The 23,658-nt window shown below is 39.0% G+C and overlaps 1 protein-coding gene across 2 annotated transcripts in view; it reads right to left on the minus strand.

Moving 5' to 3' along the window:
• ULK4 (unc-51 like kinase 4) overlaps positions 1–23,658 on the minus strand; it is a 685,490-nt gene that overhangs the window by 350,449 nt on the left and 311,383 nt on the right. For both annotated transcript variants that reach the window (XM_027774534.1, XM_006155390.3), the window contains one exon: positions 16,189–16,237. In XM_027774534.1, the coding sequence (XP_027630335.1) occupies positions 16,189–16,237 (49 nt within the window). The remainder of the gene's footprint in view (positions 1–16,188; positions 16,238–23,658) is intronic.

Raw genomic sequence — 23,658 nt, forward strand, 5'->3', positions numbered from 1 at the left:
CAGTTTGTTTTCTCACTTCCCCTCTCTCTCTGTCTCTCTCTTTCTCTGTCTCTCTCTCTCTGTGTCTCTCTCTCTTTGGTCAAATTAAAATAAAATTAATGAATAAATAAAATTAAATAAATAATTCTTTTTATAAAAAAATGATTTGGCATGGAAAAAAAAAAAAAAAAAACTTAAAAAAAAAAAATTATATACCACAATCAGGTAGGCTTTATTCCCGAGATGCAAGGATGGCTCAACATACACAAAACAATGAATGCATCAATCATATCGACATATCGATTGATGCAGAAAAAGAATTTGATAAAAATACAACAATCCTTCATGATTAAGACTCTCAGCAAAAACAGCACAGAAGAGATATTTCTCAACATAATAAAAGCTATATATATGAAAAACTCATAGCTAATATCATACTGAATTGAAAAAAGTGCTTATTATTTTAGGTGAGGTAGAGAAGCAAGGCCTCTCTGAAAACTGAATGGTGAGAAGCATTCAGTCATACGAAGAGATAGTAGAGTGGTAATAGTAAACCCAAGAGCCCTAAGGTAGGAAAAAGGCAAAGTTCCTAATGTAGGAGAAAAGCAAAACCTCTTCGGTAGATTGGGAGGTCAGTGCCGTAAAGGCACAGTCAGGAGAGAAAGGAGAGAGGTGACAGCCAGAGAGGCAGCCACAGCCAGACCACATAGGGATGGCTTCACGAAGTTTGGGATTTTATGATGTATGGAACTGGATGTCACTAAAAATAGAAATATACTGCTGTAAGGTACTTACATAAGACGTGAAGGGGTATAAAGTATATTTCTATATTACTAGATTATAGTATTTAATTTTATATAGAAGAAAAGAAAAATGGGCTATATGAGCTTGTAAGATGTGTCACACATAGAGCACAGGGGAGTTAAACATGAATAGAAATGGAGACAAGGACCAAAAAATACCTGGTATTCAGGAGTCATTAAACACACATGGAACAGTTGGGATTTACAGATTCATGATACACTAAATATACAAGAAGCACCAAATATCCAGTGTACATGTCATTTGATTAAGCCATGTAGTGGGGATTCTATTCGGGCCTTGAGTGTTTTTTGCCTAAAAAACACAGAAGAAATAAATGGCTACTCAGCAAGCTCACTGCCAAGCCACAACACGGCAGAACTCTGCAAGTCTTTGTCTCTCTTGTGTGGCAAATATGTGTTATGGGCCCAGTATAATTTGCACCTACGAGAGATCTCTTCCAGATTTCAGCTCTGAAGAAGGGCAATGCTGCAGACAGAGAGGGTAAATGTGAAGACGTCGCTCCCCAGGACCAAGCTAGTGTGCATTTCACTCTGCTTTTATCTTACTTAAAGTGTGTTTCTTTATCCAGCTCCTCGCTGCTCACTGCGTGTGTACTTAATTGAGTTAATAAATCATGTTATGTGAGACTTTTTTTCCCATTTTGTCTGTAATCCTTTATGTTTAATGAACTCTCAACTACTTTGGTGGTATATTTAGAGGTGACTATAACACCAAGGGATGACAGCAGATAGTCTGAGACAAAGTAGAGATGTGTATTGTGGATTCCACCTGAACCACTGAAAAAGAAAAATACTCACTGATCCTAAACAAGGTAAGAGGAGAGAGAAAGAACAGGAGATATTACAGAAAATTAGCACATTTAAATACAGAATATTTCAATACAATAATAGCAATAATTACATTAAATAGAAATGTTAAAAATGTTAAAATAATGTTTTTAAAAAGAAGACTAGGGACCAGCAGACAGCAAAATGGTTATGTTGCTGGACTCTCACAGAGTTGATGGCAGGTTGACTCCTAGACCCGGTGGCTTCAAACTTATGTCAGGCACATGTGCATACATGTCCAAAATCCCTAAAAGGAGAAGGGACTGCAACAAGGCCATCCCCCTAGAGGCTGATTTCTCACTTTCTGTCTCTCTGCTTAACTGGTGAGCACACACACCCTATAGCAAAAATCTCTCTAAAAAGAAAATAATAATAAAGACTAATATTATCTGATTTTTAAGAAGACAAGTTCCAACTATATCTACTGTCAAAAAAAAAAAAAAACTTCAAATAGAAAATCAAAGACAGGTTAAGAGTTAAGGAATGGAGAAAGATATTTGATACTTATTCTGATCAAAGAAAGCTGCAGCATTAATATTAGTATCACATAGATTTCATGTGTGTGTACATGTACAAAATTTTGAGAGGAGAATGAGAAGGGATTACAGTGTGGCCATCACCCCCGGATGGTGATTTCTCACTTTCTCTCTGTGTCTTTCGTCATCTCTCTCCAATAAGCACATGTACCGAACAGCAAAAAACGTTTGGTGATTTCTCACTTTCCCTCTGTGTCTCTCGTCATCTCTCTCCAATAAGCACATGTACACGACAGCAAAAAACGTTAAAAAAAAAAAAGACTTCTAGAGAAAGAATATTGATAGGGATAAAGAAGGTAATCTTTTTATGATAAATAAATGTAAATAAGAAATCATAAAAGTGAAAAAAAATTTTAAAGACCATTTCATAATGATTGATGATGTTCCATTCATCAAAATGACATATTTACACAGAATAACAACAGCTTCAAAACAGAAAGCAAAACTGCTTTTTGCCAAGATGGCACCGAAAGCGAAGAAGGAAGCTCCTAACCCTCCCAAAGCTGAAGCTAAAGCAAAGGCTTTGAAGGCCAAGAAGGCAATGCTGAAAGGTGTCCACAGCCACAAAAAACAAGATCCGTACATCACCCACCTTCTGGAGGCCCAAGACTCTTCAGCTGTGGAGGGAATTCAAATATCCTCAAAAGAGCACCCCCGGGAGAAACAAGCTTGACCACTATGCCATCATCAAGTTCCCCCTGACAACCGAGTGCCATGAAGAAGACAGAGGACAACACCACACTTGTGTTCATTGTGGGTGTCAAGGTCAACAAGCACCAGATCACACAGGCTGTGAAGAAGTCTACGGTACTGATGTGGCCAAGGTCACCACTCCAATCAGGGCTGATGGAGAAAAGGCAGATGTGCGACCGGCTCCTGATTATGATGCTTTGGATGTTGCCAACAAAATTGGGATCATCTAAAGCGAGTCCAGCTGGCTAATTCTAAATACACACTTTTTCACCATAAAAAAAATAATAATAAAAACGCAGAAAGCAAAATGGATATAACTGAAGGGAGAAAAGGGAAATAGTCAAAGCCAAATATAGTCACAACCTGTAATACTGTTCTCTCAATAAGTGACAAACAAGCAGACAGAAAATGAGTAAAGATATAGAAGTCTTGAGTAGAATTAACTATGTGACCAAGTGACATTTCTAGAACATTCCAATCTACAACAGCAATAGATGTTCTTTAAAAGGGTATGAGGAATATTTGCCAAAACAGACCATATACTACCATAAAACAAATATAAAGAAATTGCATAAAATGAAAAACATATAAAGAATATTTTATAACTACAGTGTAAAATCAATAAATAATATGTTTGGCAGACCCCCCAAATATTAAAACAAGTTAAGTAACATTCTAAATATCCATAAAACAAATATGAAATCACATGAGATGTTCAAAATTATGTCAAATATAGTGAAATATAAACATCATAACCAAATTGGTGGGATAGAACTAAGGCAGAGCTTAGAGAGAAATAAATAATATTAAAGGAATAGGTACGAAAACCAGAGAAGTCCTGAACCAATGACCTAAGCTTCTACATTTAAACAAAAACAAAAAAAAAAAATTAGGATAAGAAAAAATGAAACCCAAAGGGAACAAAAGAAAGGATATAATAGAGTGAATAAAAAGAGTAACAAGAAAATGAAAAACAATTATTAAAACCAAAATCAAATTATTTAAGAACATAAGTAGGTAAATATCTAGCCAAGCTAATTGGGTAGAATAAAAAAGAATGTTCAACTTCTCATTTTTGTTCAAACAACAGAAGTGGAAGGAGGGATATCACTACAGATTAACAGACACTAAAATAATAAGAAAATATCACAGGGCCAGCTCTTTGGTCTAGTGGTTAAAGCAGCCAGATTCCCATGGCTGACCACATGATTCAAATCTCAGTACGAATGACTTGGAAAACACTCTGGGAGCATGTACATGCATGTCCCAAATTCCAACAGAATGGAAATACAAAGAAGAAGGAATTATAGAATGACCATGTTTCATTGGGGGATGTTTTATGTTTTCTCTCTCTCTCTCTCTCTCTGGTGACCATATGTACCCTTTGGCAAAATTAAAAAATCAGAAACAACTATATGCCAGTAAAATCTGATAAATGAGACTAAAATGGAAATTTCTTTCTTTTCTTTTCTTTTCTTTTCTTTTCTTTTCTTTTCTTTTCTTTTCTTTTCTTCTCTTAACCACAGGGCATGTGTACTCGACAGAGAGACCAAGAGAGACAGTGAGAGGGAAAGTGAGAAATCACCCCCCAGGGGAGATGTCCATGCCACAATTCCTTCTCCATTCTCCTCTTGGGACTTTGAGATTTGGGGCATGAACCCAGTGTGAGTTTCAGGCTGCTAGATCCAGGACTCAAACTGTGGTTGGCCATGTGGGAATCCAGTGCCCCAAACACCATAACACTTGCTGAAAAGACATCCAATAGAAATAACCTTACATGCATATGTGAAATTAAATTTATAATTTAAAAATTTTCCATAAAAAATACCCTAGGCCTAGATGGCTTCATTGATGAATTTTATTACACATGTAAGGGGAAAACAATATCAACCCTAAAAAATTCTATCCCAGTAAACTGAAGACAAGGGAAGATGTTCTAATTCATTCTTTGGGGCCAATACTATCCTGACCAAAGAAAACTCAGAAAATAATCACAAGAAGGGAAAAAACTATAGACCATTATTCTTCATAGACACGGTAAAAATAAAAATAACTAAGAATTTTTGCAGGACCAGCAGATGACATAATGTTTACATTGCTGGACTTCCATATTGCGCATTGTGGTTCGAGTTCCAGACTTGGGCATGTGTGTGCATGTCCAAAATCCCAAGAGGATATGGAGAAGGGATTGCAGCATGGCCTTCCCCCAGAGGGGTGATTTCTTGTTTTCTGTCTCTCTGTTTCTCTCTGACTCTCCAGCAAGCACACGTGCCCTATTTAAAAAAAAAAAAAAAAAAGAATTTTTGCAAACAATTCAATCCAATAATATATAAAAATAATACTGCAGCATAGTCATATAGGATTTAAGCCCAGGTTCCATAGTTGGTTTAATGTACAAAATGCAACTGATATACTTATTATATTAAAAATAGCTAGAACCAGCTCTGTGGCCTAGTGGGTAAGGTGGCTGGATCCCACATAGCTAACTGTGTGGTTCAAGTTTTTGAAACACACTAGACACAAGTGATGTGTGCCCAAAATCTCAACAGGGTGGAAAAATGGAGAAGGATTTGTAGCATGATCATTCCCCATGGGGGGTGGGGGGATGGGGGGTTGCTTTCTCTTTATATGTCTCTTTCTGGCCCACACACATGCTTTCATGCCCTCTAGAAAAACTTAAAAAAAATAATCAAAAGAACTGTATGAGTACTTCAATAAATGCAGAATAAAAATCCATACATGGTGAATCTCTGAGCAAAGTAGAAATGGAAGAGAACTTCTCAGCCAACTAAAGAGATCCTACAAAAAACCTACAGTTGACGTCACACTTAACACTTTCTTCCTAACATGTGAAAAGACCTTAAGAAGTCTACTCTCGAGGCCAGCAGGTGGTGTGGTAATAAAGGCGCTGGATTCCCACATGGCTAACCATGGTTCGAGTCTTGGATCTGTTGGCTTGAAAATTACACCGGCTATATGTACGTGCATGCCCAAAATCCCAAAAGGAAAATGGAGGGAAAAGGATTGTAGTGTGGCCATCCTCCTTTTTTTTTTTTTTTTTTGGAGAGATTTTCCTGTTAGGCCCCGCCAGACAGACAGAGAGAGACATTAGAGACAGAAAGCGAGAAATCACCCCCAGGGGGGATGGTCACGCCGCAATCCCTTCTCCTCCATTCTCCTCTCGGGATCTTGGGCACGCACGCACACGCGCCCGGCGTGAGTTTTAAGCCATGGGGTCCGGGACACGAACCGCGGTCGACTACGTGGGAGTCCAGCAACATAGCCATTACGCTAACTGCTGGTTCCCATGGCCATCCTCCTTGTGGGATGATTTCTCACTTTCCCTCTTTCTGTCTCTCTCTGGTGAGTGCATACACCCTAAAGCAAAAACCTTAAAAAACAAAAACAAACAAACTAAAAGAAAAACCTCTCACCACCTCTGTACAGCATGGCCCTAGAGGTCTTAACCAATTCAAAAAGAGGAGGAAAACAAGTAAAAAGGCATATACAGGAAAAACTAACAGTAATCACCTATACAGAGAATTCTAGGATTCCATTATAAAGCAATTAGAAATACAAAGGGTCTTCAAAAAGCCCATGGATAATACATATTATGAAAAAAAATAGATTTTAAAAGAAAGTTTTACACCAAAATAAACTCATACTTTAATTTCCAACTTTCCAAGAACTTTTTCAAGTCACCCATAAACAGACAATTCAGCAAGAATGATGGATAGAAGGTCAATAAACAAATCAATTAAATGTTATCAATGAAAAAAATCAGAAATTGAAGTAAAAGAATGCCACTAATAATATCATCAAATCTAAAATAGTCAAACCCTTAAAAACATGGAGTAGAATGGTGGCTACCAAAGGCTGAGTTACCAGGAAAATATGGAGGTGATATTCAAGAATCCCCAGTGGGGGATGATCAGACTGCAATTCCTTCTGCATTTTTCCTTATCGGATTTTGGGCATACACACACGTGTGTGTGTGTGTGCGCACACCTGATATGTTTTTTAAGATGCTAGGTCCAGGACTTGAACACACAATTGGCCATGTGGGATCCAACCACCATAACCACCATGCCACCAGCTCGCCCAAACAAGTTTTAGTGTGTAAGATAAGTTCTGTAGATCTACCATATAGCATAGTAACTTTAGCTAACAGTACTATATTGTGTACTAAAAATGTGCTATGAGGATAGACTTTATGTTCAATGTTTTGCTACAAATAATAATAATAATAATTAACAATAATAATAGTAAAGTGGCCTGAAGGTTTCTTTGGGAGGTAATGGATATATTTATGGCCTTGATGGAAGACATGGGTTTCATGAGTATACACTTAACCCCAAACTTATCTAGATATGTACATTAGATGTGTACAGCTTTTTATCTGCCAATCATACCTCAACAAAGTGATTTAGAAAAATTGAGAAATAAAACACTTGCTCGGATGGGAATAGGAGGGACAGTTTGCAAACAGGCACAAAGAAAGTTGAAAGGGTTAAAAACTATATCATCTTGATGGTGTGTGTGTGTATATGTATACACACACATAAATTTATCAACTACATGTTAAATGTATGCAGCTAACTGTATATCCATATGGACAATAAACAACATATGGAAATATAGTGACTCAATTACAAATAGGTATTCCATGTCATTCTCATGATACGTTAAATCAATAAACACTGTTGGGGAATGATGATGATGGTGAAAGGGAAGTGTGGAGGAAGAGAGAAGCTGGATTTTTACTCATGCTTTACAAAAAAACTATTTTGGAGCAAAGACTTATGATATCATTATGAAACCATAAATGTACAAATAAAGGGAGGATTAATATTTGTTGAAGAGAAGTCTTTGCCCAAGCATGCTGGAAAACATAGACACTATAAGCAAAAGGATTGATAAATTTGACTGTCTTATAAAAACAGCAAGCAGGTCAAAATACAGAGAACTGATGATTAACAATATTCAGTAGTTCTAAGAGCATGGAAAATCAGGTGTTTTATTTTACTACTGTGGGGGAAATTTCACATCACCATCTGAAGAGTAATACATTAAAATACAAAAGATGCATGTACTTTGGTGTGACAATTCAACTTTCAAGAACTTATTCTATAGAACTCGTACAAGTACACAGAGATAAGAAAAAGATATTCTGCTCAATGTTCCTCAGAACAGCAAAAAAGTTGGGGGTAGGCAGACTCAAAAATGTCCATTAACTGGAACTGGCTAAATAAATTATGCTAATGCAAAGAAATACTACCGTCATTAAACAGAAATAAAGAATACACCCAGGTAGATGCATAGGTGCACGTACACACAACCACAAACACACGCACACACATACCAATGACATTGCTATAGGCAGTATAAAGTAAGAGAGAGATAAAATAGAATATTCATTGTGGTCCCATTTTTAAAAAAAAGATGAGATAGGTAAGACATACCTGTAGAAAATTATGAGGAAACCATGCATCTGGCTATAAACTGTGAAATTATGGGAGAACTTCACATACTATACTAGACATTTCTGTGTTGTTAAAATTCTTTGCAAGTATGCACTATTTTTGCTACAAAAAAAGATAAACTTAACATTCTATGTAATAACTTCCCCTTCCTGGCTTTGCATCACAGTCTTTCTCCAATTTGGGACCGCTAATAAATTCAAAAATACACGTCTATTTGCCAGAGCTATTTAAAAAGCTCTACTTTCCCCATAAATCTCTGAGCTGATTTAGTGCATCAGATTTCCTGGCTTGGTCTGAAAATCCTTTGCAACTCCGGGTAAGTACATAAATTCTGCTTTTTCTTGTTCATCCAAGAAAACAAATGCAATGAATATCAAAGCAAATGCTAATAGATGCTTGCTGCTTTATTTAATCAAACCTAGCAACTTTTTGCTGACATTTCTACTTTCTTAAAAAGTGGATATTCTGTTTTGTTTGTGAATAAATTGTATGAAATCCATATTACTAATGAAGTTTGAGAAAAAGTAACATTCAATGGCTACTTTTTGAGTAATCACTGCTTTTACACTAGGCTCTCCAAATAATTCTTTGCATTTGCCATCAGTCATTTAAATATCAAGGGGCTCACCATACATATGGTTTTGGAGTAAACAGGCCGTGCCTGTCCACAGTAACCATTTTCTATTTTAACACAAGCCTGAAACCAGAGTTGGCCAATAACCAAAGACAGCATTCCCAGACAGTCCAGAGTTAGGAAAGAATCTAAGTGGTATCACATCCCATGGCCAAAGCCATGGCCTTTCGTGAGTACCTCACATGAGGAATACTGGCCCTCAGTACTGTTTCATATTCCCATTCCTCAATCACTTCAAGGCAAAAATCAAACCAACACGAGTTTGCAATTTCAGAAAACACGTAATGTAACATCTTACGACTTATCTGCTTCTCTCCAATGCTTTTTACCTAGGCTGTCTACTGTAGAGAGAAAGAAGACGGAATACTATTCATTTCCTTAACGTGAAGCCCAAAACTAAGACAGAACTGGAAATAAGAATGATAACAGAACTCAAGATGTCACTGTTTTCAGCAAAGCCATGTGTGACACATACCCAGTACGTGCACTGTGACTGGTTAAAGATATACTAAGTTCTACTTCATGTTTGTTTCAGTAGGTGCAATATGTACTTCTTAATAAAGTCTATCTTAGTTAAGACCAAATGGGTCAGCCCAGTAGTGTGGTGGATTAAGTGCCATGTTTTGAGAACCAGATCCCACATTGCTGACTGCGGCAGGCCATGAAAATACACCAGGCACACGTGTGTGCATGCCCCAAGTCCTGATAGATAGAGAAACAGAGGAAAAAGGACTGTTGTAGTGTTACCATGCCCCAGTGACGGTGCTTTCTCTCTCTCGTGCACACACCGTCTGACAATTAAAAAAATTTTTTTGGCTTATTACACAGCTTGCCCAAGTTTACCAATATGTTTATTTTACTTAACCCATTTATTCAGCTACCATGAAATCAATCACGTTAAAGTCATTTCTTTAGTTGCTTCCTGGGCAACTTCACTTCATGCAATCTAGTAACAGATTATACTCTAGTCCCAGAAAGTTATTCTGCAAATACAAACTTGTGATAAAAACTACCCATAATGAATCTGTGCAAATCCATTTTAATCCCCAATAAAACACCTCACAGTACATATTTTGATAGGAGTTCGTGCTAGCAGGGTGTAAAGTCAGCTTTGTATACAACAGCAATCTGTTACACAGGGCCATCTGCAGAAGCCCGAATGGCTATAAATGTAGGTTGAAGAATGAGATTTATCTCCTGCATCTGATAGGTATTCTTTGTATAAACTTGAAAGTATCTTCCAAATTCAAACATTTTAGAATTTTAATCAAATCTTGCTTCCTAGTTTAGAAATTTTTACTCATGTGCATAACAGAATCTTATTAACAGCATACTGGACTTAAGCATGCAGTCTTAAAAGTTATAAGGAACTTGTCGTTTTAGCATACTCTGAAAACCTATTCATATTAGTTGAGTTGCAACCATGGTGGGCAAAGCAATTTTAAAAACCTGATGAACACACAGGACTGAAAACAGTCCTAAAATGTAGCGTGGCTACCAGTCTATACTAGGTTGGTATGTTAGTGATTAAACCCTCTAGGCTCCAAGGGTCCATAAAGAGACTCTCTTCTAAATACACACTTGACTTGAAAGATTTACTAAAGCTTGCTTCAACTGTTATCCTTGAAAACTGTTAAAACAATGTAATTGTCAAACTGGTGTATTGCTAATCCCATTTTTATTGTTAACATTTGCCACTGAAATTGCTCTTCAATGGTTTGTTTTAGAACAGACACATAAAATATCATGACAGCGATATTTTGGCACATATTGGAAAATCTGCCATGAATAAAGATTTTTTTCCAATAAAAAAGAGTTTGCCTGTATTACTTTGCATTAAAATGATTTATTGAAGTAAACCCAAACATAAACTGCTGAAATAAAATGGGAAGAGATTAGAGTTATAGCAAAATCTGAAGGCTGATACATCCAAGTTCACACTTACAACACATTTAAAAACAACTTCTACTTTTGAGAAGTGGCAAAGTAGAAAAAAGAACGTCCTCAGTCCCGTTCATCTAGCAGTTCTTCACTTAGCAGGCAAGCTGTCACACTCTTCTGATGACTCATGTTGTTTAGGAACCCACATTTATTAAGCGGGTTTAGACTTCCTTGGTGCCTCAGCCCCTGAAGACTGTGTGTAATACAGATCTGCTCAGCTTAACCCAATGCATGTCACCTACACCTCTACTCCCCATTAAGACTGCTGCCTTGTGCTGCCAATGAAAACGCACAGCCTTCCTCCAGGTGAGCCCTGCCTGGGACGCTCTCAGGATTGAACTTTTTCTTAACAATCAGCCATCTGGCTTTCTCCACTGCTTTACTTGCCAAGAGCAGGGAACGTCATCACAGTGGAACCTCAGGACTGAAAACCCTCTTTCCTCTCCCTTCCCTGAAAACAGTGTTAGAACTCCTGGGACCTTAGATCTGACCTCAGAAGCTGGTTCTGCCTCTTATGCATCCTCTTCCACAGTCCTTTCATTGATCTCAAAAGTCTCACTAACGGAGACTTGCAGGGAGCTCTCAGAATTCAGCACCCACCCTGTTTCAGACCTCTAGTGACTGAATTAGTGTGACTACTCAGGATTGCAGTATATGCCTGTGACCCTGAGCACGATTTTCTCTGAGTCCCAAACCGGTGACTAATCAGCCTGCCTCCTCACTGCACATGCCTCTTACAGCACGGTAGATCTAGAAAAATCTAGATGATCTAAAAATCTAGAAGATTTTATTTTCCAAGTAGAGGATATGACCTGATTTGAAGAGCATAAATTCTTTGCAAAATTAAGCAAATAGGAAATAACCACAGCAGAAAGCCCTGCAGGATTTTGTCCCTAACTACATTTAGCCTCACTGTCAACACTGCTCCATGGTCTCTGCTCTGCGAACTCAAGCACATCTAAGTAATTCACTGTGCTAACCTAGACTTCTGACCCTCCCACTGGAATGCCTCTCCTCTTCCTTCACGGCCCACTCAAAGGTCATTTCTTCTGTAAGACTTCTCTCCCTGCAATCAGCAGTGCCCCTCACTGCCTTCTCTGGGCTCTGCAGCTTTCCCTGCCTCAGTTCACATCAGCCCCATGCTCCGACCCAATCATGGGCTTACACTCACGCCCTGCACCATCAACTCAGAGGGCCCGCAACGTGGGTCTAGCACAGACAGGACGGATCCCTGTGCCTCCTGTGTAGGCAGGTCCAACTGGAGGTTGCTTATATTATTTTTTTCCAAAATAATTTTTTTAATTACTTCCAATTTATTATTAGCCACTTTGAATCCGTCCTTCAGTTCTTGGTCTACCATACACTCCAGAATCTTCCCGGCATTTACATGGCTATTGCGTACAAACGGGACACCAAATTCAGAATTCTGCTGCTTTCAAAATACACTCAAAAACAGAGACGCTGCCTTCTATCCCTGCCCATCAGAAGAGAGGACTATTTCTGTAATGAAAGGCCACGTGGACAGGATGCACTGCTGGTAAGAGCACATCACGTGAGGAATGCTAGAACAAAAGAAAGCAGGCTTTAAGCACATCAGACAGAAGCTGGGCAACAGCGATGGCCTAAGAGTAAAGGGAAAAGTCATCAAGAGGTCATAGATCATCTGAATGAGTCAGATACTTTTGCTGTTCCTTTAAAAGGTGGCTAGAAGGGAGAAGTAGTAGCCAGGTATTTGGAGACCACCCCTCCCCCAATCTTCCCATTGTGCCTTTTCCTGATCAAATAATTGCTAAAAGCAGCCTTATGGGTGCTAGGCTCAACCACCTAGGCCTTCAAACTTCAACACCAAACCAAACTGAGGTATCTCCAGTATTTCCCTGAATCAAGAAATCCATCAATTCTAAAATGCACCATTATCTTATCAAGCACTAAGAAAGAAAAATGCTGCCAATTAAACTATGACATGGTTTCGTATTACTTAGAATTTTTATTTTCTTTTTATTGAAAGAGCTCTTTTAGACCTATTCAGAAACAGATTTTTCTAATCTATAGGCATTTATAAAAAGGAGAATAAAAGTGAAATAAATCGGTGAAGGCAATGACAACCAGGTCACTTGGCTGAAAGCAATTGTAAAATGCCACTGATTTGGAAAGTATATCTCAGTTTCAGAAATATTAAAATCTGAAAAAAGATGTGCATCACAGAATCAATAAAATGCTGTATTACGTCTAGCTCAGTGGCAAAAACTTTAAAAGGACAAGGTAATAGTTCACATGATAGCTGCTACGAAGACATTTCATTGATTAAAAAATGTATTTATACAGAGAAAGACGTTGAGATTGTCCATCTCAGGAAAGACAAAAGTAGAGCAGGAATTTAGTAATGTTCTTCAAGGACATCACTGTATTTCCCCACAAATCAGTGATTTCCAATTCTTTTATTTATTTCTTTACATTTTAGTGGCAGAACCTCTTTTTAAAACAATATCCTAGGGAACCAGCAGTTAGCATAATGGCTATGTCGCTGGACTCCCACGTAGTCGACCACGGTTCACGTCCCGGACCTGGTGGCTTAAAACTCACGCCGGGCGCGTGTGCGTGCGTGCCCAAGATCTCAAGAGGAGAATGGAGGAGAAGTGATTGTGGCGTGGGCATCCCCCCTGGGGGGGGGATTTCTCGCTTTCTGTATCTCTGTCTCTCTCTGTCTGGCTGGCGAGTGCACGCGACCTACAGCAAAAAACCTCTCCAAAAAAATAAACAATATCCTAGAAGAAACCTCAACATGAAATAGTTCTAATGAGAGTAAAAGCATCATCCCAGATATGCCTGCAAGGCCGTAACACATAGGACCCGCTCAACTCCTCATCTGGACAGTAGATGTCACCTTCTTATCTACTCCCTGTGAGAACCACAACACAAGGACAAGAGTTGAAATTGTGGCATTAATTAATTAGTTAAACATTGACTGGTTTTTTCCATTTTGAAGCACTTGCTAGGGGCATAGTATATAAGTATTAATTAAGTACAGAGGAGTTTTGATAACCTATGAAAAGAAATTCTCTTTGTTGGGATTTGAGACATTGACATGTTTGTCAAAGGATAGGATGAAAACTTTTATCAGTCACAAAAAGAGCCATACTGACCATTACAAGTTAGAAGCCTCCCACCACAGTGAAAAGATGAATCACATCAACCCAGTTCAGCCCATTCTACTAGCTCTGCCATGCTGACAACACCAGCTTCTTTTCAATGCTTGCCAAATATGTCTGCATTTACACAGTTCTGGCTCTTGTCCCATGCCCAACCAAGGGGCCAAACTCAAGTTTGCTACACCACTGTCCCCCAAAACAAATTCAACTTCATAACTAATCAGCGAGTAAATTAGTGCATCCTACTGAAGGTGGAAAAGTGCACGTACCACTTGGCAAAACTTAAAAATCTACTATTAGACAGCTCTTGATCTCCATTGTTCTTCATCTCTCTTTTTCCCACCCCTTCTCACTCTGCCTCTAAAATTCCCTTTCCCGTTCTAAGCAACTCAATCCAGGCTCTAATCTTGCATATGCTACTAGCATAGAAGTTCTCTATCATCTTGTCACTTCATCGTGCGTTCACAATACTACACCCTCCCACCCCTACTCCACACCCAGTACAAATAGCTTAGTGAACTCAACCAGCTCGCCTGGAAGGGAAAGGGCGGTCTATGGCTAAGGAAAATAAAGTTTTTACCATGTAGGCATGACAGCACACACAACTTGTGTATGAATATTTCAAGATGACTGAGGAAAGTTGATTTTCTACTTGTAGCATTATCAGATTATCACGGCTAACACCATGGATGATCATTAGGCTGACCTGGCTGGGGAAGTGTCCCACCAGGTATCTTGTTCTGTCAGTGAGCTACGGAGGTGGAGTTCTTGGTAAAGAGGGATAACACATCCAGGTACAAGAGAAGCCGGGCCAAGGGCATTCGCTTGCAATAAACACCAACTTCATATTCAGCCTGATTCACAGATTTGTATCGAGTATATAAATGGGATTTATCAGAAATAAAGTCAGGGACCAGCAGATGGTGTAATGATTACATAGCTGGACTCCTACGTGGTCAACCACAGTTTGAGTCCCAGCGCCAGCGGCTTAAAACTTAAGGATTACATAGCTGGACTCCTACGTGGTCAACCGCAGTCTGAGTCCCAGCCCCAGCGGCTTAAAACTTAAGCAGGCGCATGTGTATGTGTACCCAAAATCCCAAGGGGAGAATGGAGGAGAAGGAATTGTGGCATGGCCATTCCCCCTAGGGGGTGATTTCTCGCTTTCTGCCGCTCTGTTTCTCTCTGTCTCTCCAGCAAGCACATGAGGCCTGTAGCAAAAATCTCTCCAAAAAAAGAAATAAAGAAAGTCGATCCTGCATCCTGTTTTATTCTCTGTGCACAGGAACTACAGATGAAAGATGGCCTTAACAGATGGTTTTCAACTAAGCTGCATTCTGTCAATAGAAAAACAAAATGGTACATGTAAACTAGGCTACTCTAAGTTTGGAAGAAGTCAAGTTTCTACCATGTCATAAAACTGCCGATCTGGTGGGCAGTGGCTTCGAAGTCAGAATGTTTCACCTAGAACATCAAAACATTCATACTGAAGTGCAGCAGTTCTATTCATTTTATTCTTCCTCCACAAATCAACCTCAGATAAAATATCTATGTTAGAAAACAAATATTGCTTAATTCAATAGAACGAAAATGCAAAAGATTTGTGAAAAGATGACAGGTGATTAAAAAGTAAAGACCGAAAGACTGGAGAACATAAAAATATGAAAAATTGTAATGGACACTAGAGACAAAGTGGAAAGAGAGTGTGGGAGGGGAAGAGCATAGGAAAGGAAATTTGGGGGGGAAATGGAGAGGTAAGACACTTGTGGGACACAGATAAGGTTTATCATTTGTTGACAAGGATGTGTATAATAGTCTCCACTTAGCTGGACCGAGGTGTATATCATGCTGGGTAAAGTCACTTCACAATCTAAATGATGTCTAGCGATTTAATGTATAAATAATAATAAAAAATGAATTTAAAAAAGTATCTCTAATACAATTTCAGAGCTTGTTATCATTTCAAAGATAAGGAAACGGAGGTTCGAAGAGGTAACATGAGATGCGATAGGACACACAAGCCTTCAGGGCACAGAGTTAGAAACACAACCATAAAATTGTTCAACATCGTCAAAATTTTAAAATCGCAGTTGAATTTCAAATGCACATTTGCTTTCTTACCAGAATCACTTCAAATATAAGCGGAATCAGTTTGCTTTCTTCCACAAGTCTGTTTAAAAAAATAAAAAGATAATCACACATTAGATCATTCATATTTAAACTGTTGCCCTAATATGAGAGCATTGTAGCTTCTATATTTTATTGCTAGAATTCTGTGATTGAGAAATAATACGATGGAATGCTCATTTTTGAACACTCAACTACAGCTATTAAGCACAAGATATATGAGGGTTTTTTGCAAGTAACTACTAGCTGAGTCTTATTGATTTGTAGCAATTGAAATCTCAAATAGGTTGATATTTTTAATGTGAAAGTTAATTAAAATTCACAATTACTATTAAAATAATGTAACCACCGCACAGTTAAATCATAAGCATTCCACACAGCAATTTTTTATATATGCCTCATTAGCTGTCTTCTCAGCATTAAGAAATTAATGTACAATGAATTTTAATGATCTTTAGATTTTTTAAAAATTGGACACCAGCACCCCATGACTCAGGCTCTTTCCTTCATCAAATCTAGTCATAAACTGTGTTCATCAAGTGTAACAAAAGAATGTTTTCATGCAATCTAAGAGAAAATAGCCTTGATAAACACTAAGCTTTTCAGGAGTCACAATTTTTACTAAGAATAATACTTTAGTGTCTAAATACTCCTTTAGTCCAGGGTTCAGCAAACTATTTTCCTATTATAGGTCCGGTAATAAATACTTCAGACTTTGCAGGTCACAGAGTTTCTATAGCAGCTACCCAACTCTGTTACTGTAATGTGAAAGCAGCCATAAATGACATATAAATAAAAGGCATGACTGTGTTCTAATCAAACTTTATTTACAAAAATAGGAAGTAAACTATTTGGGTTATAATCTATGGTTTACTGATTCCTGTACATCAGCTACCCAAAAAATCATATTCCTTTTTTACCATTTTATCTGAATTAATTTTTTGGATAAACTGTAGAGTTTACATTGTCTAGTTTTTCAAATTTTACTTATTTTAGCAATTTTTATTACATGATTTCTTATTTACATTAATCATTGTACATCTTTATAGCATACAATATGGTTTTTCAAAGCATGCAGGCAGTGCATGTCAATCAAATTAAAATATTATCGTGTACATCATCCTCAACAGATAACTTCTCATTCTAATGTCTGTTAAATATATGTGATTTTTTTTTCTTTTTCCCCTTAGCTACTCCCACCCACCTTCTACTAATCACCAGCTTCCTATACAGTCTCAGGTATCTACAGTTATCCTCTCTACTATAAATATCTTCCAACTGTCTATTTTACAGAAAACCCCAGGAAGATAGAAGGGCATTTTGTCATCTGGCTTCTCAGGAACTTGTTTGTCTGTGAAAATATATGCATATTGTTAAAAGAAAAGCCAATGAGATTAACCACGAAAGATAATAGTTTTTAAAAATAAGTGTTAAGAGAAAATGAGACACAGAGGGATTACCAGTGACTAAAGCAGTAGGCCCACTTCAGTGTCTAACAAAAATAAAGGTGATTACTGTGTATACAGCATTATTCACAACAGCCAAGATTTGAGAACAACCTAAGTGCTCATCAACAGACAAATGACTAAAGAAAATGTGCTATCTAGGGTCAGCAGATGGTGAAGCAGTTACATCACTGAACTCCCACATCGCTGATTGCGGTACAAGTCCTGGACCCGGTGGTAGCTTGAAATTCATGCTGGGCGTGTATGCGTGCATATCCAAGACCCTGGCAGGAGAATGGAGGAGAAGGGATTGCAGCATGGCCATCTCCCTGGGGGGGGGGGGATTTCTCACTTTCCCTCTCACTGCTCTCTCTCTCAAGCACACACACCCTAAGGCAAAAATCTCTTAAAATAAAAGAAAGAAAATGTAGTAAATGGACAAATTATTCAGCCTTAAGAAAAAAAAAAGGGGGGGGGACCAGCAGTTAGCGTAATGGCTATGTCGCTGGACTCCCACGTAGTCGACCACGGTTTGAGTCCCAGACCCGGTGGCTTAAACTCACGCTGGGCGCGTGTGCGTGCATGCCCAAGATCCCGAGAGGAGAATGGAGGAGAAGGGATTGCGGCGTGGCCATCCCCCCTGGGGGGTGATTTCTCACTTTCTGTCTCTATGTCTCTCTCTGTCTGTCTGGCGAGCTCACGCGCCCTATAGCATAAAACTCTCCAAAAAAAAAAAAAAAAGTACAAAGTTCAGTTAGGAAAGAGGAATAAATTCTTTTTTAAAAAATGTATTTGTTTATTTATATTTTCCCACAAACATTTACTTTCTATATGTGTCTAGACAGGCCTAGGTGCACAGTGGCCAAGCGTCTGAATACTTTCATCATCATAGAAATCCTCAACCCTTCCTGAACCTGCTGCTCAAAGAGAAGTAGGTTCTGTGTTCTCCTGCACAGTATGGTGACTACCATTAATAATAATGAATTGTATATTTCAAATTTGCTAAAAGAGATGTTAAATGTTCTGACCACAAAGAAATGGTAAGTATTAAAGGTGACACACGTGTCGATTAGCCTAATCTAATCACTCTGCAACGTACACCTGTATCAGAACATCAATCACACCTCACAAAGACACACAATGACTTTTCAACGAAAAGTCAAAAAATTTAAACTAAACCAATAATGTTAATAAATTTTTAAAAGATGTGTGATTTTTTTTAGGATACAGACTCTCTAGACCAAACACAACTTTAGACATAGCACAGTCTCAGTCTTCTTTAGCTTCCTAGATGCCATCTACCTCTTTTCTTACACTGGTCCTTTTAAATTTTTATGACACATGGGACCAGCAGTTGGCGTAATGGCTATGTCACTGGACTCCCATGTAGTCGACTGCAGTTCGAGTCCTGGACCCAGTGGCTTAAACATGCCGGGCGTGTGTGCATGCATGTGCCCAAGATCCCGAAAGGAGAATGGAGGAGATGGGATTGTGGTGTGGCCATCCCCCCTCAGGGGTGATTTCTTGCTTTCTGTCTCCCTATCTCTAGCTATCTTTCTGGTGAGCGCATGCGCCCTATGGCAAAAACCTCTCCAAAAACAAATTTATGACACACACTTTTATCAGGGCCAGGCTACAATGGTCAAGCACATACATCTCAGGGCTGCTCTAGCAATCAAGGCCAAGAAAGTCACAAGCACAGAGATGCCACTGCTTCTCCAAGGGCACCTAGAGGTTACATCTTCCTTTACTAAGCTCTAGCTCTCCCTTCACGACCGTCTGTTCCATCATTCCAGTCCAGAGGCATCCACTCAAAACACCAGCTCTTCAATGATAGTATTTAAAATACCAGGTCATCGGTAAAGTCATGCCGTATTTTTCTATGTTTTTCTATGCAAAAATGCATTATAACTTTCCAGAGGACCCAATATATTCTATTACATAGAAACACATAAAACTATCTTAATTCAGTCTTTAAAATGACGAATTCTCCTTTTCCAGGTCTGATGATGAGCAGAGTGGCCTGGATTACCTCTTAAGTCTCCTCTAATCTTACATTCTAACACTCCAGTCCTAACAGTCTCCTGAATACGACCGTTACCCATTTTCATGCTTCGGTTTGACTGACATAATTGAGAGTCAGATGTAGTAAATAAAAAGAGAATCCAAGTTAAACAAGACTTTACTAAGTTAAAAAGATTCTGCGTTGTTTTCTGGCATATGAACTAGCCTTAAATGCCATGTCGACAGAACTCTAAAGCAAGCAAGGAACATGAATGACTGTGAACGTTCACTACTACTTAAGGCAGCATTTTCCCAAATTGTAGAAAGGGGCTGGGAACCAGCAGTTAGCGTCATGGCTATGTTGCTGGACTCCCACGTAGTCGACCGCGGTTCGCGTCCCGGACCCAGTGGCTTAAAACTCACGCCGGGCACGTGTGCGTGCGTGCCCAAGATCCCGAGAGGAGAATGGAGGAGAAGGGATTGCGGCGTGACCATCGTCCCTGGAGGGTGATTTCTCGCTTTCTGTCTCTCTCTGTCTGTCTGGCGAGCACATGCGCCCTATAGCGAAAACCCCTCAAAAAAAAAACCTCTCAAAAAAAAAAAAAAAAAGAAAGAAAGAAAGAAAGAAAGAAAGAAAGAAAGAAAGAAAGAGGCCAATTAAGTGGCCAACGTGACCAGTTCAATGGATATTTACCAGCTTTTTGTATTAAAAATAATAAATAAGGAATATCCATCCAAGGGTGTCATACATAGTAGTATTCTGTGGTATACCCAGTAGTGACACAAATGTTTTCTTTTTTTTTTTTCATTGTGAGTTGCAGATAAAACATTTGATATCCACAGATATGGATCTTGCTTTGGAGACAATATTCATTTGTTTTTCAGTATGTTCTCTTTTGTTGTTGTTGTTAAATACATGCCATTTAAATTGTTATTTATTGATGTTTGAACTATCAGGTACCAAACAATGAGTTTTTCTTTTAGACTTCCCAATATTCAAGGCAACATTCACTTTAGGCACAGGAGGGAATTAGAATGCCACATAATGCATACTAAAGATTTTCGTAAGTTCTTCAAAATTTTCTAATTGACGGGAACCAGCAGTTAGCGTAATGGCTATGTCACTGGACTCCCACGTAGTCGACCGCGGTTCGTGTCCCAGACCCAGTGGCTTAAAACTCACGCCAGGCACGTGTGCGTGAGTGCCCAAGATCCCGAGAAGAGAATGGAGGAGAAGGGATTGCGGCGTGACCATCCCCCCTGGGGGGTGATTTCTCGCTTTCTGTCTGTATGTCTCTCTCTGTCTGTCTGGCGAGTGCACGTGCCCTACAGTGAAAATCTCTCCAAAAAAAAAAAAATTTCTAATTGAAACAGCACTTCCTTAGACCACAGGCATACAAAATCTCTGTAAATCTTCTCAAAGAAAATTTTGTAAGGAAAACACTTCAACTACACACAGTCTATCATTAAATTGCACTGTACAGAGGGGAAAAAAAAGAACCCCAATTTAAGTAGTCCCAGGAACTACATTTGGGAAGGCAATATATTCCAATTTACTCACCTGGAATTACTTAAGTACAGTGTACTTAGATGGCTAACATAAAGGAAGAAAAGTGGACCCGGTGGCTTAAAACTCACGCCGGGCGCGTGTGCGTGCGTGCCCAAGATCCCGAGAGGAGAATGGAGGAGAAGGGATTGCGGCGTGACCATCCCCCCTGGGGGGTGATTTCTCGCTTTCTGTCTGTATGTCTCTCTCTGTCTGTCTGGCGAGTGCACGTGCCCTACAGTGAAAATCTCTCCAAAAAAAAAAAAATTTCTAATTGAAACAGCACTTCCTTAGACCACAGGCATACAAAATCTCTGTAAATCTTCTCAAAGAAAATTTTGTAAGGAAAACACTTCAACTACACACAGTCTATCATTAAATTGCACTGTACAGAGGGGAAAAAAAAGAACCCCAATTTAAGTAGTCCCAGGAACTACATTTGGGAAGGCAATATATTCCAATTTACTCACCTGGAATTACTTAAGTACAGTGTACTTAGATGGCTAACATAAAGGAAGAAAAGTATAGGGTAACAGAGTTAATATCTCCACAATCCTTTGAAGGTTAGAGGTAATTTCAGAAAGATCTCTATTTTTGTGTGCTCTTTAGATAAATTTCTTCACTTCCTATCCTTTAGGCTGTTCAGAAACTATAGAAATGTCAATCTTTTAGAATTTAGGCTATAACAGGCTCAGATAGTAAAATGATACTGGTGATTTAAATCATGATGACCAACAACAGAGTCCCAGAATTAGACAGCCTTTTGTATTATTATTTTCCAAGGTCTGCTAGGATGATTTAAGACTTGCTGTCTGATTAATTCCCTTAAATCCCAGCATCATCTCTCTTTAGAGGTAAGTCTCATTCTCCAGGGACCACTAAGAGTGCTGGGCACCAGAGCTGTTCTCAGAAGTCCCACATCAAAGATAGAGCACTCTAAGGAGGTAGCTGCATTACCCAGGGTGCATCTCGGTTGATAATCTGAGATCTGCACTACCAGTTCTATTACGGTAGTGTAAGAGCAGATGCTTAAAGGAAGGAGACTGTTTTTTGGTTTTTTTGGGGTTTTGTTTTGTTTTGTTTTTAATTTCTTCAGAGAGACCAAGACAGAGACAAGCACACCCACAACAGTCTTCACATAGTGATCTACTCCCAGCCTCAGGCCTGGGTCACATGTATACATGTGTCTGTCTGGTATGTGCAAGGAAACTTCAGGACTTGAACCCAGGACCTTCCAATATGGCTTCAGTATCATGGAGTGCTATGTCACTGCCACACCACCACAGCTAGCCTGGAGATTGCATTTTTAAAACTGTATTTTAAGAACACACTGAAAGAAGGACAGCCCTGTAGTGTGCTGGTTAAGTGCTATGTAGAGGAAGACAGATTCCACATGGCCAACCAGAGTTCAAGTCCTGGCCCCAACAGCTTGAAAAACATACTGGGTATACATGTCTGTCCAAGATCCTGATGAGATGGAGAACTGGAGGAAAAAGAGTTGCAATGTGACCACCCATGGGGCATGTTTCCTTCACCCTCTCTCTGTATCTCATATTCTCTTAATACATCATTTTAGGCACAGTGATCTTCAGTTAATCTCATAGGCTTTTCTTTTATCAATATGTGTATATTATAGTAGATAACAAAGATACTGGGAGGCCAGATGATAAAATTCCCTTTCTATTCACCGGTATTTTCTGAGATCTCTGCCTGTTCTTGGCTCAATTTTGCAAGACAAAAAAAAGGACCCTCCCCTCCAAAGGTGCTAAGACAGGTCCAAAGAGATAGCCAAGGTGGTCCAGGAGCTGCCCTGCCTTGGGTTTGCTTACTCACTTCAAGTTTTATCTGCCCGTATGGGGAGAGGGGAGACCCAAGAAGCAACAGCCAAACATCTAGGAGCCAAACCCATCTAGCTAGGACACTGTCCTTTCTAAAGAGCTTCTCCATCCACTGTATCTGCATTTTAGGCATCTATTTTGTTATACAGGCCTTACTAAGAACTAGAGACTTGGTGTGAGTGTGTGTGTGTGTGTGTGTGTGTGTGTGTGTAAACTATCTCAGTATTCAATTTATGATTAACACTACTGATCCCTTGCCATGGGCTAATCTTGCAAACTCAAAAGCCCATGCTGTTAAACTCAGAGCCAAGTGGATTAATAGCTACATAAACAAATATTAAAAAATGGAATCAATTTCTATCACAGGTAAATGCAATGGGATGTAAGGAAATAGACATTAGGAAAAAAACCTAGCTGGCCCAGACTGGTGAGAGGGTGAGTTCATGAAAGCGCTCAAAAGTTTGAAAGTTCATGCCTTGAAAGACAGTAGAAATAATCAGATAAAGTGTGTGGAGGGGGCAGGTGTACATATGTGGTGGGAGGTAAGATAAGAAGGGGTGGCAAGAGAGCATTCTAACTAGTAAAAGGGAAAGTGAAAAGTGGGTCAGAGGGATACAGCCTTGAATGACAT

Source organism: Tupaia chinensis, unplaced genomic scaffold, assembly GCF_000334495.1.
Source record: "Tupaia chinensis unplaced genomic scaffold, TupChi_1.0 Scaffold000451_2, whole genome shotgun sequence".
Lineage (NCBI taxonomy): Eukaryota > Metazoa > Chordata > Mammalia > Scandentia > Tupaiidae > Tupaia > Tupaia belangeri.